Source organism: Oculina patagonica, unplaced genomic scaffold (assembly GCF_052425735.1).
Source record: "Oculina patagonica isolate OP01 unplaced genomic scaffold, crgOcupat unplaced398, whole genome shotgun sequence".
In the NCBI taxonomy this organism is placed as follows: Eukaryota; Metazoa; Cnidaria; class Anthozoa; order Scleractinia; family Oculinidae; genus Oculina; species Oculina patagonica.
In genome coordinates, this window is record NW_027558252.1 from 1 (window position 1) to 12,248 (window position 12,248).

The 12,248-nt window shown below is 39.4% G+C and overlaps 2 protein-coding genes across 2 annotated transcripts; both read right to left on the reverse strand.

Annotated features, from left to right (window-relative positions):
* Positions 1-3: 3 nt before the first annotated feature.
* On the reverse strand, positions 4-2,242 carry LOC144640639 (small ribosomal subunit protein eS7-like; the record flags this gene model as incomplete). The annotated part of the gene is made up of 6 exons (XM_078499733.1): positions 2,193-2,242; positions 1,932-1,999; positions 1,718-1,792; positions 1,496-1,573; positions 232-294; positions 4-75 (listed from the first exon to the last, which is right to left on the reverse strand). Coding segments are annotated over exons 2-6 (354 nt in total), but the record flags the coding sequence as incomplete, so codon positions are not given.
* Positions 2,243-4,597: 2,355 nt separating this feature from the next.
* Positions 4,598-10,885, reverse strand: LOC144640638 (ras-related protein Rab-23-like). The gene is made up of 5 exons (XM_078499732.1): positions 9,713-10,885; positions 8,868-8,947; positions 8,065-8,147; positions 6,813-6,896; positions 4,598-5,664 (listed from the first exon to the last, which is right to left on the reverse strand). Exons 1-5 carry the CDS (start codon positions 10,031-10,033, stop codon positions 5,504-5,506), a joined length of 729 nt encoding a protein of 242 aa, XP_078355858.1. The 5' UTR covers positions 10,034-10,885; the 3' UTR covers positions 4,598-5,503.
* Positions 10,886-12,248: the final 1,363 nt, after the last annotated feature.

A 12,248-nucleotide genomic window follows, 5' to 3' on the forward strand; every position in this document is an offset into this window, starting at 1 on the left:
AAACTTTCTGTACCTTCTGGGCCTCTTTTGTTTCTGGTTTCGTGACTTTCTTGTTTGCCTGGGAAGGATTCTCCTCTACAAAGAAAACAGTAAAATTTTACTATATGTACTTCATTTTAATAAACTTCTCGACAAAGTTAATAAAATAAAGTTGAACATTGTGAAAACTGGCGAAAAAGAAAACAGAGGCACAAAGCTATAAACGATAACTAAGAGTAGAAAATCACAAACCTGGGCAACAATGACCACGTGCTTGCCACTGAACTTCTTTTCAAGTTCACGTACTAGACGGGTCTGACAGAGACGAAAAGAAGTTAAACTAATTGAAATAAAGGCCAAGCAAAAACAAAGACATAACTAGATAGGAAGATCATAGGGAAAATCCTGAATCAAATGCTGCTATGCTACAAACACTGTTAATCTTCATTGTACATTATACTGTCATTTAGAACTCTCTTGGCTTGATTTTCAATTCACTAAAGAAATGCTACTGCCTGGCTTTCATACAATTGTTTCTTGAATCGGAAAGGCACTGTTCAGTATCCTGGAATTTAAGTACATTTATGAGGCAAACGCTGGTAATATAAAGTGTGCATTTACCACGATTCAAGCCTGCCTTTCTACACTTCAAACTGGAGGTCACCAAGTCCCCCCAAAATGGCAAAGTTTAACAATCGCATCCAATTACTTTTCATTCTTACAATCTTAACACATCTCATTCTATCAACTGGCAAAATACTTGGCGTGGACAGCTCATCTCAGAAATGATAACTTTAGTCACTCAATCATAACACAAAGTCAGACTGGGGCGACAACTACTTTCATCATAGAGCCTCCTTCTTAATAGTAAGTAGCATGAAATTAAAAAAAAACAATTTCTTAATTTCTTCCAATAAAGTGGAATATCAGAAACCATTGAAGGCCCAGTGGCCTTATGGTTAGCATGATGGACTCCAGATTGAGTAGTCTTAAGCCCTGGCTGGGTCACTGTGCTCTGTTCTTGGGGGAGACACTTAACTTTCACAGTGCTGGTAAATTTAATGGTGGGATAACCCTGCAATGGACAAGCATCACATCCAGGGAGGAGTAGAAAATATTCCAGATAAAAAACTTTGTGCTGTACAATTCAAGGAAGCAATGTTCATAACTTCAAATTAACCTTACCCCATTGTTACCTGAATTGTACTTCACTCAGGCCCCGTCCACACTGACCAGGGTAAATTTGAAAACGGAGAAATTTGAAAACGCAGGGGAAAATGTTTTCCGTCCACCTTAACCCGGGTAAATTTAAAAACGATATGCTTTATTGGTGAGCGTTTTTGGAAAGCTCGCTCCGTTTTAGTGTGGATGGTTGACCTGACCGGGGAAAAAATGATGCCATTTTCAAATAAACCCGGGTCAGTGTGGACGGGGCCTCAGTTTACTATTAAAGACATGAATTTCATGTGCTCATCTTCTTAATTTGACTAATTCTAAATTGCATGTTTATAAATACCTGGATCTTTTGGAAGGCCCTGACTTGTGGAACAGGTACAAAGATGACAATGGCTTTCTTGCCTGCTACATCTACCTCCTAGAAAATGATTTGCAATTGTATTGAGTACATTACTAGTGTCATAATATGACTTGAATGATTTAAAAACCGTAAGCTTACTTTTAAGGTTTCAGTATAAATAAATTCAAAAGTATATATTGCTTAAAGGAGAATATAATATACCTTGGCCCCTGAGATGTACAGTTCTCGAAGCTGTGACTTGAGATCGGTAGAGTTTAGTTCCAGCTCCAGAAGAGCCTACAATAAAATTCGAATTCGAATAAGTTATATTTTCCCACGTGAACAGTCGTGGACGAAACACAATAAAATCAGACTGAAAACGCCTCAATTGGTAAGTTTAAGTGTGGACCTAGAAAAGGAAACGCTAACACAGTACCTGAGAAATTGTCTGCTCGAATTCATCGGGCTCGCCTTGCGGCTTAACTATTTTTGCCGTAAGCATGGCTGGTCTAAAAAATGACAACAAGTCGGTTAGGAAAACGGAGAAATAAAGTTAGTTAGAACAGCCATCCGAAAACAATCGTGGCTCAATCTTAATGCTATGAGGTTGGATGATTATGTGAGATGCGTAAAGCCATCATTTATTCACATATTATGGATAAAACTGGGCAAACTTTTCCCAAAATCGACGACTCACCGCTTTTAATGGAGGCAGCCGAAAAGAGACCGACATGCGCGGAGGGGCTGTTGTTAGGGATTCGCTGCGCACGAGTTCACATATAATTCCGCTGAGTAATTTATCGCATGCTCCTATGAGCGCGGCGCGCGGAGCGCATCCTCGGAGACCCAGGGGCAGTTAGTGGGGCGAAACGAAGGAAAACCGGGCAGAAATCGTAGCGACGAAAGTTTATACTTCGTGCCGTACTTGAAAACTTTTGTCGCTACGATTTCTGCCCGGTTTTCCTTCGTTTCGCCCCACTAACTGCCCCTGGGTCTCCGAGGATGGGCGGAGCGCGGCAGTCTGGATCGGAATTAAAAATTGGAAATATTGCACCAGGAACTGCATCAACGGACTGGATCTCAGCGTTTCGGATCACGGACCGGATATGACTGATCATCAGAACATAAAAAGGAATAAGAAAATGTAACTCATTTTGTTAGCGAACATGTAGCCGTAGCCATCTGTTATGAGAAAAATGTATTGTACCGTTCATACACTTTACAATGAAACGCTAGACAAGTATCTGTGTTAGGGACGGACGTACCATTATTTTTTTGGAGGGGGGAGGGGGATGAAAAATATTGTAAAAAATTGTTTGCAGGGCCTGGAAAGACAAAATAAATTGTTTGCAAACACGATATGTATAACAAAAAATAGTAAGAATTTTGAAAAAAATGTTTGCAGAGGTGCATAAACTAAAACAAAAAAGTTTGCAGAGGAAAATTTTTCATTCCTCCCCCCCCCCACTCCAAGAAAATAATGGTCCGTCCCTTATTGTGTATCTATCTTTTCATGGGTAGGGGTGTACTCAAGCTCATTTTTAACTCCCTCTTTTATTTGGATTGAAGTTCGTTGGCAGAAGTTAATGTTTAGCGGAGCAGTTTCCAGGCCCCCCGACCAGGCCTCGTTCTCGCCCGCGGGTCCTTGGGGCCGTATCGCCTGGTACAATCGTCGCCACTGATATTTTAGTTTGACTCAGTGCAAAGGGCTCTCGCTATGGTGTCGGTTTCCATAGCAACCGTCCAAGCACCTACCCCTCTGTCGGGCCCATAACTCCACATGAGGTCCAGGTCTCGGGTGCTTCGTCCCTTCCCACGCCATCGCTCGCTCGCTCCACGCCTTTATCCCTTGCTCCGTCGTGGCGTAGCGCAAACATTAATGCACGTCTATTGTTAGAGCTCCCAAAGTGGAACCAAAGCATGATTCTTAATTAATTCGTGGAGACTACTCCCCCCGGAACTCCGGGCGGGAAGCGAGCCAAAGAAACATTTTTCGCTCCCCGCCCCCCACCTCATGCTTTTTCCGTTTTGTGCTGGCGTCCAGTTTTTTTGCCGTTCTCACCGGGCGCTCATCGATAAAAAAAAAAAAACACGAAAAAATAGAAGGCTGAGTCTACACTTGAGTAACCGCTTGGACAAATCGACCGTTCGTTCGGCTTGTTTGAGACATTTTGAAAGGCCAAGAGGCCCTTTTAAATTCCTAAATGGCAGGCTTCCCTAGAGTTCTCTTTATTCCAACTTGTGAAACACCTACCCTTTTATATACACTAGTACAGCCTGAAAATGTTCCCTCGTATGGGCGGTGCCTTTCTGTATAGTCCACCATAGGGGCTACCTAGGGGTAGGGGATGGGGACCGAGTGAAAAGGGAATACCATGAACAGACAGGCTTGTCATGCTAGCAAAACACTTTCATCTGACTCAAAAAAGTTATTGATTTAAAAAATTTCTGCATTGCAAAGCAAAGTAAACCCAAGCCAAATGCATGTACAATGACAACATTTTAAAGAAATCACAAATCCACCACCACTGAACAAAAATTTAGAACAATTTTTTTATTATTGTCAGTGGATCCAAATAAAATGAACCAAACAAAAACTACACATCTGCCCCCAGTTGTTCAAAAGGTGGATAATGCTATCCACTGGATAAATTACTATTCAGTGGATAGCGCAGTATGTTTGTTACACTTATCTACAGGAAAGCAATTTATCTGGTGGATAGCGTAATCCACCCTTTGAATATTTTAAGCCCTGGTTGTATTTCCAAAGGCCTTGGATAAGACCATCCTATTCAGCTACAAAGATAGCATAGTTTGCCAGGTTAGTTTTAATGTTCTAGAATTCTCACCAGCGTGTTAAGCGGCCTTTACAGTAACTCCGCAAACCAAGATATAATGTAGAGGTTTAAGGTGGAACTAAAGAGAGACCCCGAGGATGGAAAAGGGCTTGGGTAACTTCCCCCACTTTTCCAAAAAAATGCCATGAACACAAGTTTGTTATAAACAGATACTAGTTACCGTGTAACAGTGAATGAAGGTCACGGCTGTCATATATACTCTAGCACTGCAGAACAGCTATAATTATTGTTGTGAGGGGGTATGTTGGTGAAATAATCATTAATTTTAATTAGCAAAGCTAAATGTACAAAATAATGTAAGCAGACATTTTTATTAGTAGCTTTTGGGAGACTTTAAGTAAAATTTATTTCCCCTTCAAATTTGACTAACTATTTGGATGATGTGGCGTTTCAAAGTCATTGCGACACTATTTTGTAGCAAATTGTAAAGTGACATTACATGCAATCACACTACACCATCCTAAGTTATTTACAAAACTCAGCACTAAAATATCAATGTTATTTTTTCACCAATATGTTTCATGTTCAACCCGGAAACTGTCACTTTACATTTTGCTTGAAAATGGCGTCATGATGACACTGAAATGACACATCATTTTAAGTTTTGTATTTTTACACATTTAACCCAAGTGTAAACCACATTTGAGAATAGTAATGTGTGAGTCATTTTGCAACAAACAAAGAACAAACAAAAAATATTTTTGGCAATGCATAGTTGTTTGCAGGAGTTTCAAAAAGTTTGATTGTACAGCTGTACACATCTGTCCAATTTGAGTTTACATTAATGTTTCGAAATGGTCATTTAATGCTATTTAACCCAAATTGCAAATGTACAAGTCAGCAAACCCACGTATGTCTTTAGTTATATATTTAAAGACAGCAAAACTACAAGGCCAAGCTTGTCTGACAACTGAACAATGATTACATGACTGTCCCAAAATTAATTATTTTCACCAATTTGTGATGATAATAGACACATTCTTTGCATTTTTCTGTGCACAAATGAAGTCCAAGAATTCCTGTTTTCCTGAATATGCGCTTGAAACAGTTTCTCTGTGGCCAATTGAAGCACTGTACATATAGCAATGTTTCATTTAGTGAAGTTGTGCAACTTGTGCTGGAGTGTCCTTGGAAATATTCAACCATCTGATCACAACAAAGAGCATGCAAACTTTTTCTTGCCCTTTGTTCTTTGCTTGTTTGGTTTTAATGTGATAATGTCTCCAGTCTCTACTTGTTGTGTTGTACGTGCATTGTTGTTTCCGCTTTGTGAACTATTCACTGGTGAGGCTGTGTTAAACATTCCAGCCACTGTGAAATAGAAGTAATATTATCTATTACTTAAGTGATCTTGATCTTCATATTATGTGTCAAAAGACCAAGTCTGTATTTGGAGCAAAGTGACCCAGGGGGTTGGGGTACTCTGCAAATTTTTGAGCTGAGGACTGTGCTGCTGGGATCTATGCTAGACCATTTCTTTTGCAACCCTATTCTAAATCCCCAGGGGGGGGGGGGGGGTTCTCAAAAAAGTTTTATACGGGGAGGCTCCGCCCCAAGTTCTAACCCCTTACCCTTTTAAATACCATTGTTGACAGAAATTGTACCCCTTTCGTATACCTTGAACTGAAAAAATGTACCCCTTTCATATACCTAAGAGACATGGCGTGTACTTAAAATAGGACGTTTTCTTGTCATTTTTAAAGGCCCTTTTAAATAGCCAAATGACAGATTCCATACCCTTTCAGATACTTAAACTCGTGAAATCCCTACCCTTTTATATACCTGAATCCTGAAAAAGGTACCCCTTTCGGGCGGAGCCTCCCCGTATAGGCCATTATAGGGAGTACCCCCCCCCCCGGGTCTAAATCCCTACCCTATCCTAGAGCTAATCAATGCTTTCTTTGTTATAAATGTTACGTAGGGGTCAGTAAAGTTGCTGTACTGCTGCCGTACCAATTTTTAAATGTAATCTACCAGGAAACGTTTTCTAGACTAGGCTCTTCAAGTAGTTACAGACTTGTTTTACAGGAAATGATATTCTATTTTAGACCAACCTCTCTAAGTACTGTACCCTAGCCCAGACAAAATTGCTTGAAAACCACACCCTTCTCGGTTACAAATACCTATATGCCTCATTTATGGAAATGCCCCTTCCCTGGGAAACTGATCCACAATGCTGGATATGTTTTCATAATGTGAAGTAAGTACATGTATGAGTATTGCTACTACTCCCCCCTGGATGAGATGCTAGTACATTACAGGTTAACCTTCAGCACTTTGTCAGGTACCCCTAACAGTTCGTCAACAAACATTTCTACATGTACTTTGAAGAGAAGTGCTCTAATGAGTCTTGCACAAGAACGCAACACAGCAATACCATGCAGAGCTCAAACCCCGCGTCTCATTTAGTAACAGTGTTTCTAATACATGTACAGTGTTAAGAGCCAGTTAAACTTTACCATTTTTGTGTTGAGATGATTTAGGTTCTTCTACATCTGCATTCTGCAACTCTTCTAAATACCTCTCAGAGAGATATGTGAATACTGCAAGAAATAAATACATGTACATCAAAGAAAATGTCGTTAATGGAAAAACTGAAACAAATGGTTTTCCGGGGATATTCTCCCCTTAGAAATTTTGAAAAATTAAAGTCCACATTCCCTGCATTCTGAGAGTCATTTTAACTCTCACTCCCCTATTAGGTGGACCTTTGTGGCGCATGGGGCAGTGCGGATGCACCCATTGCACCCCCTGTCTATGGCCCTGTTTTACTTCTGATTGGTTGAGAAAGTTATAAGTACACCAAACACCAAGCACTGTAGTGCAAAACACTCAAGTGAAAATCACTTTAAATCAATGTGTTAACTCAGTTGTCACACAGATTGGTACAGGACACAGTGCAAGCCAGCGAGCCATGCAAGCCAGAAATCCCAAATCCCAATAAAACGCTAAAGGAAAGCTACCTAAACTAACTGTAGGCTAACCAGAGTGCTGTTTAGGCTTACTGGTGTGCTATTAAGGATAACCAATGTGTCATTTAGGATAACCAGAATGGCTCGCATGACTCGCGTGACTTGTGAGCCATGTTAGCCAGGAATTCCTAATCTCAACAAAAGGCTAACCGTAAGCTACCTACTGTAAGCTTACTGTAGGCTAACTGGAGTGCTATTTAGGCTAACAAAAACACTCCAAGTTAAGAACATTTAAGTCGCCATGGCGACTAAAATTTTGGAGCTAGCAACTAAATTGGAACTGAAGTCGCCAGACTGGCCACCAGTATTGAGAAAAAGGATTGAAAGCGCGAGCTTAATTCAGTGACTTACATTTTTCTCTGGTGACCAAACTTGAGCCGTTGGTGGCCAAATGGCCAATAACAAAAAAAAAAATAAACTTGGAGGGTTGACTGAAATGGCTCACAAAGTTTGCTGGCTCGCAGATTGTCCAGACCCCGATAACAGTCAACTCTCGTCTTGCGTACACCTCGCAATTGCGGACACTCACTATTACAGACAAAATCCAGATCCCCAGCGAAAGAGATTTGACTGGAAATGACTTGACGGCTATTACGGACTTTCGCTACAACTGACACTAAACAATGCCCCAAGGGTGTCCGCTATAATGAGAGTTGACTGTAAATGAGTCACCAAATGCACATTGCTACTATATATATATAGTGATCTGTATGCCATCTTTCCTCTCTATTTCACTCACCGTCATTTACATTAAGATCCTCTTTCACTGAGGTTCGATAAAATTTTAACCTTAATTTCTTGGCTAGCTCTTCTGCCTCCTCACTGAAACAAAACAATATAAAAGGGTATCAGAAGTTAAATTCAAGGCAACACGTTGGGCCGTCAAATGACTCAAGTCATGTAAAGGTTGGTACAATTTTATGCTATAATGAGCAGATTTTTCCATGAATTTGTGGGTGCCAAAAGTAATTAATATTGAGCAGTTGACTAATGGAATAATAAATAAGTGTATCATCACTTTATGATATTATGCTACTGAGGCTTAAAGGTCTTTCAACTATGAAGAACAATATCATTCAGGGGCACCCAATGGAATATTTTGTTAAAATATCTGTTCGGAAGACGATTTGAGATCTAGAATTTTCGAAACATTCATTGTAAATTTTTTTGCTTGCCTGCCTTTCCTAGGATTTTCGAATATCTAAAAAATGGTATAATTGTTCATTTTTAACAGATTTTTTACTCTAAAAAGGTCACCTAGAATTTTCGGGAGCCTTTCTCTGGCTGGAATTTTCGAAAAGGTAAGTTTTGATCCCTATAACTTTCGGATCACTAGACTTTCAGCTAGGAAATCTGAACAGATAAAAAAATTTTAGGGGATAAAAATATGCCTATATCTACCGGTGTTTAAATACTAAAATATGTTCAACAGTGCTATCTTTAAGTGGTTTTGAACTATATTCTCGATGGGTGCCCCTGATCATTTACAACACGTTTACCTAAAAATAATATGTAATACACTATAAGCATTATCACACTTACACTTTCACTACAGCTTGATCAATCAAGTCTATTTTGTTTTGAACTAACACCAATGGTATGCTACCACATTCATCTTCTACCTGAAACCAGTAACATAAAATTCCCATGATTGGGGAAACAAAAGTATACAGTAGCATCTTGTAACAGGTGACTACTGAAGTGGCTACTCTGATCTTCCTGGATGCAAGGCTAGTCCATCATAATGTTACCCCAAGTATTTTGTCATGTTAAAGAATGGTAAAAGGTGTGGTAAAGCCTGTTGTCAAGCAAATTGGCCCATCAGAAATGGAGTTTATCCTGGTTTCAGTCTACGCAATTATCAGTTAGGAGTATTTCTACTGCCCCCTGGATATCTCTACCCCCCTGTAAGGGATGTTAGTCCATTGCAGAATAACCCCCCAGGGGGGAGTACTCCGACTTGTAAATGACGGGGATGATCGAATGAAGGCAAAACTCAGGACCCAAAAAAATCCCTAAGTCTTCCGACATTACCCAAAAAAAAATCCCTGGCCCAAAAATAACCCCCCAAAAAATCCCTTGTCAAATTACCCCTAAATTGCCAGGAGGGGCAATAACACTCGAGTTTGATTATTCATCATACTGTAAATACACCAAGGCCGCGCCAAGGCACTTTAGTTTGTTTTTAATACCCAAAAAAATCCCCTATTTGAATCAAGTCACCTAAAAAAATACTTGCCAAATCTTCCAACCCAAAAAAATCCCGCAATCGAAAATTTCAAACCCAAAAAAATCCTTCGATCATCCCCGTCATTTACAAGCCGGATTACCCCCCTGGGGGTAACCCCCAGCATTAAAAATTCACCAGTACCCATTTATACCCATACCTTGGTCCTCCATTTCTCTACAGCATCAAAGGAGTCTCTGTCAACAGTGGAAAATACTATTGCACAAGCTTGTGCACCTTCAGGCAAAAACACATGAAAACAAAAATTATGTAATGAACAGTGCATATTTCTTACCATTACATGATAATGATTTCTATTGATCAACAATTTAATGTTAGCTAAATTTTGAAGGGCCTGGAAAACAAAGAAGTGGTATCTTCTTTTTGTTTTCTTTTGCTCAGAATCACTTCCTTCATTTTTGGCTAGCAGACCTTTTGTCACGTGCATAGCAATGCTAAAGATTTGTTTTCTTTTTTGCATTTTTGTCAAAACTAATCATTTGGAATCTGGCCACAGTCATTTTTGCTTTGTTTGCTCCAATATTCATTACTTTGGCAAACTATTGTTTCTAAAACTACATGTACACTTGTAAAAGCAGAGATGCCAACCTAAAAAATCGAAATCTGGGAGACCAGCAATTTAAATCGAGAAAAAAATAAAGCACCACCAATCCATCCACAAAATCACATCAAATATCTAAAACATAACCCCCAAAACCAGCCAAAATGAGGGACACTTTAAAGCACTTTCCTTCCAAGCTGGGAGATTTGGCTACCCGTTCGGGAGACTGGGAGATTCTGTTTCCGGGAGAGTTGGCATCAGTGTACAATGTAAGAGCAGGCACAAGAACATTTTTCCAGGTGGGGGCTGACTAGTGACTTGGAGTGGGGGAGGGGGGGGGGGGGGCTTAAGAGACTCTTCTCATAGTAAGTCTTTATTTTTTTAGAAAAAGTGGAAAGAAAAAATATCTATTTATAATTTATTTTTTTATTTGTTTCTTCAGACCTCTCAACCTCAAAGCACTGGAAATCTGGAGATTGAGGTAAAAAAATCTGGAGATTTCAGTAAAAACCGGGAGATTGATCAACTGAAGGACAAAAATAACTAAAAGAGTCCTAAAACCAGGTGCTAATCAAATCACTTGTTACTCTGTTTACCGTGAGATTTCTGTTTCTCATCGTGAGATTGAAGTGAAAACGGTGAGTCTCACGACAAAATCGTGAGACTTGAGAGGTCTGTTTCTTTGTTTACCTGTTTATTCCGAGTTAATTGCAAAGGGGTTCCAATCATTGAAAACTAAAATAATAACCTTTCTGTCTAACACAAACTTGTGTTATAAAATACATCAATATCCTGATTTTTACCGAATGGTAATGAGGTGTAGTGATGATTCGCGAACTTGAAGTGACGTGTTTCCGTCACTCCATTCTGATATTAAACCGCAATTAATTCATGCATTAACGTGCTGACAGAAAGGTTGTTTAAAACGCCATTCAGCACATGTCAATCAAAAACAAATTATCCTATAACCTCATTCCCAGGGTCTGTCTCTTTCAGGGAACAAGGTTGAATTTTTACAAAACAAATCGAAAGAGGATCAATTACACTTATCCTCTGGTGATAAAAGAGAATAGAATTCGCTCTACGAAGCCGTAGAGCATACTCTATCAATGACCCATTCACCTAAGAAAACATTCAAACGCAAATGAAGTGAGATTGTGACATAACTGATAGCAGCTATAAGCTACATGCAGTTACCGCGTCTTTATTGTAAACACAACATTCATGCTGCATGATTTTGTTTAGCGTCACATTATCTTCGTATCACGTCATCCGTTTTTCATCTTTTTGAGTCGTGCTGAAACGCGCATCTTTCTCAAGTTTTATTCGCTGCTCAAAATAACGCTATACGTGCTGACAGAAAAGTAAACATATCCACAAAACAAATTTACCTAATGCTAAATGGATCAAAGGTTACACTTTTGTGATGAAATAGAATTCGCGCTACGAAGCCTGAGAGCACGAACCATCAATGACACAATTCCCATGGAAAAATAACACATTCAAAGGCACATTATTGAACGCTTATTTGAAGAAAAAAAAACTATCAATGACCCATTCACGCAAGAAACATTGAAAGGCAAATTAAGTGAAATTGTGACATTACTGATAGCAGCTGTGAGTTACACGTAGTTACGGTTAAAAAATTATTACGCTCGCCATGTGACGTGTTGTAGTTAACACCACATCCACAGCTTGAATCCACAGCACGTTTCTGTTTCGCGTAACGTCACCTCGTGTCACGTCATCTGTTTTTCATCTTTTTGAGTCGAGCAGAAACACGAAGTGCTCGGGCGTATCTTTCTCTCGAATTTTATCCGCTGCTCAAAAATAACGCTATACGTGCTGACAGAAAAGTATAGATATTCACAAAACAAATTTACTTAACGCTAAAAAGGATCAAAGGTAATACACTAACCGGTAAATATTTTTGTGGTGAAAACTGAATAGCGCTACGAAACCTGAGAGCACGAACCATCAATGACGCAACTCATGTGGAAAAATAAAACATTCAAACGCAAATAAAATGAGATTGAATTACTTTATTGGATGTACTTATTTAGAAAAAAAAATGCGAAGGTCGGCACTTCATCGAATTACCAAATTACCATGAGGTTGCTCGAAGAGCCTTTGA

Bases quoted from the DNA above. Each gene is read 5' to 3' on its own strand.
- LOC144640638 (XM_078499732.1), bottom strand. From the start codon at position 10,033: ATGCAAAAAAGAAAACAAATCTTTAGCATTGCTATGCACGTGACAAAA. The intron at 8,948-9,712 runs GTATGGGTATAA...TACTGGTTTCAG, and splicing joins TAGAGAAATGGAGGACCAAG to GTAGAAGATGAATGTGGTAG. The intron at 6,897-8,064 runs GTGAGTGAAATA...TATTTCTTGCAG, and splicing joins GGATCTTAATGTAAATGACG to TATTCACATATCTCTCTGAG.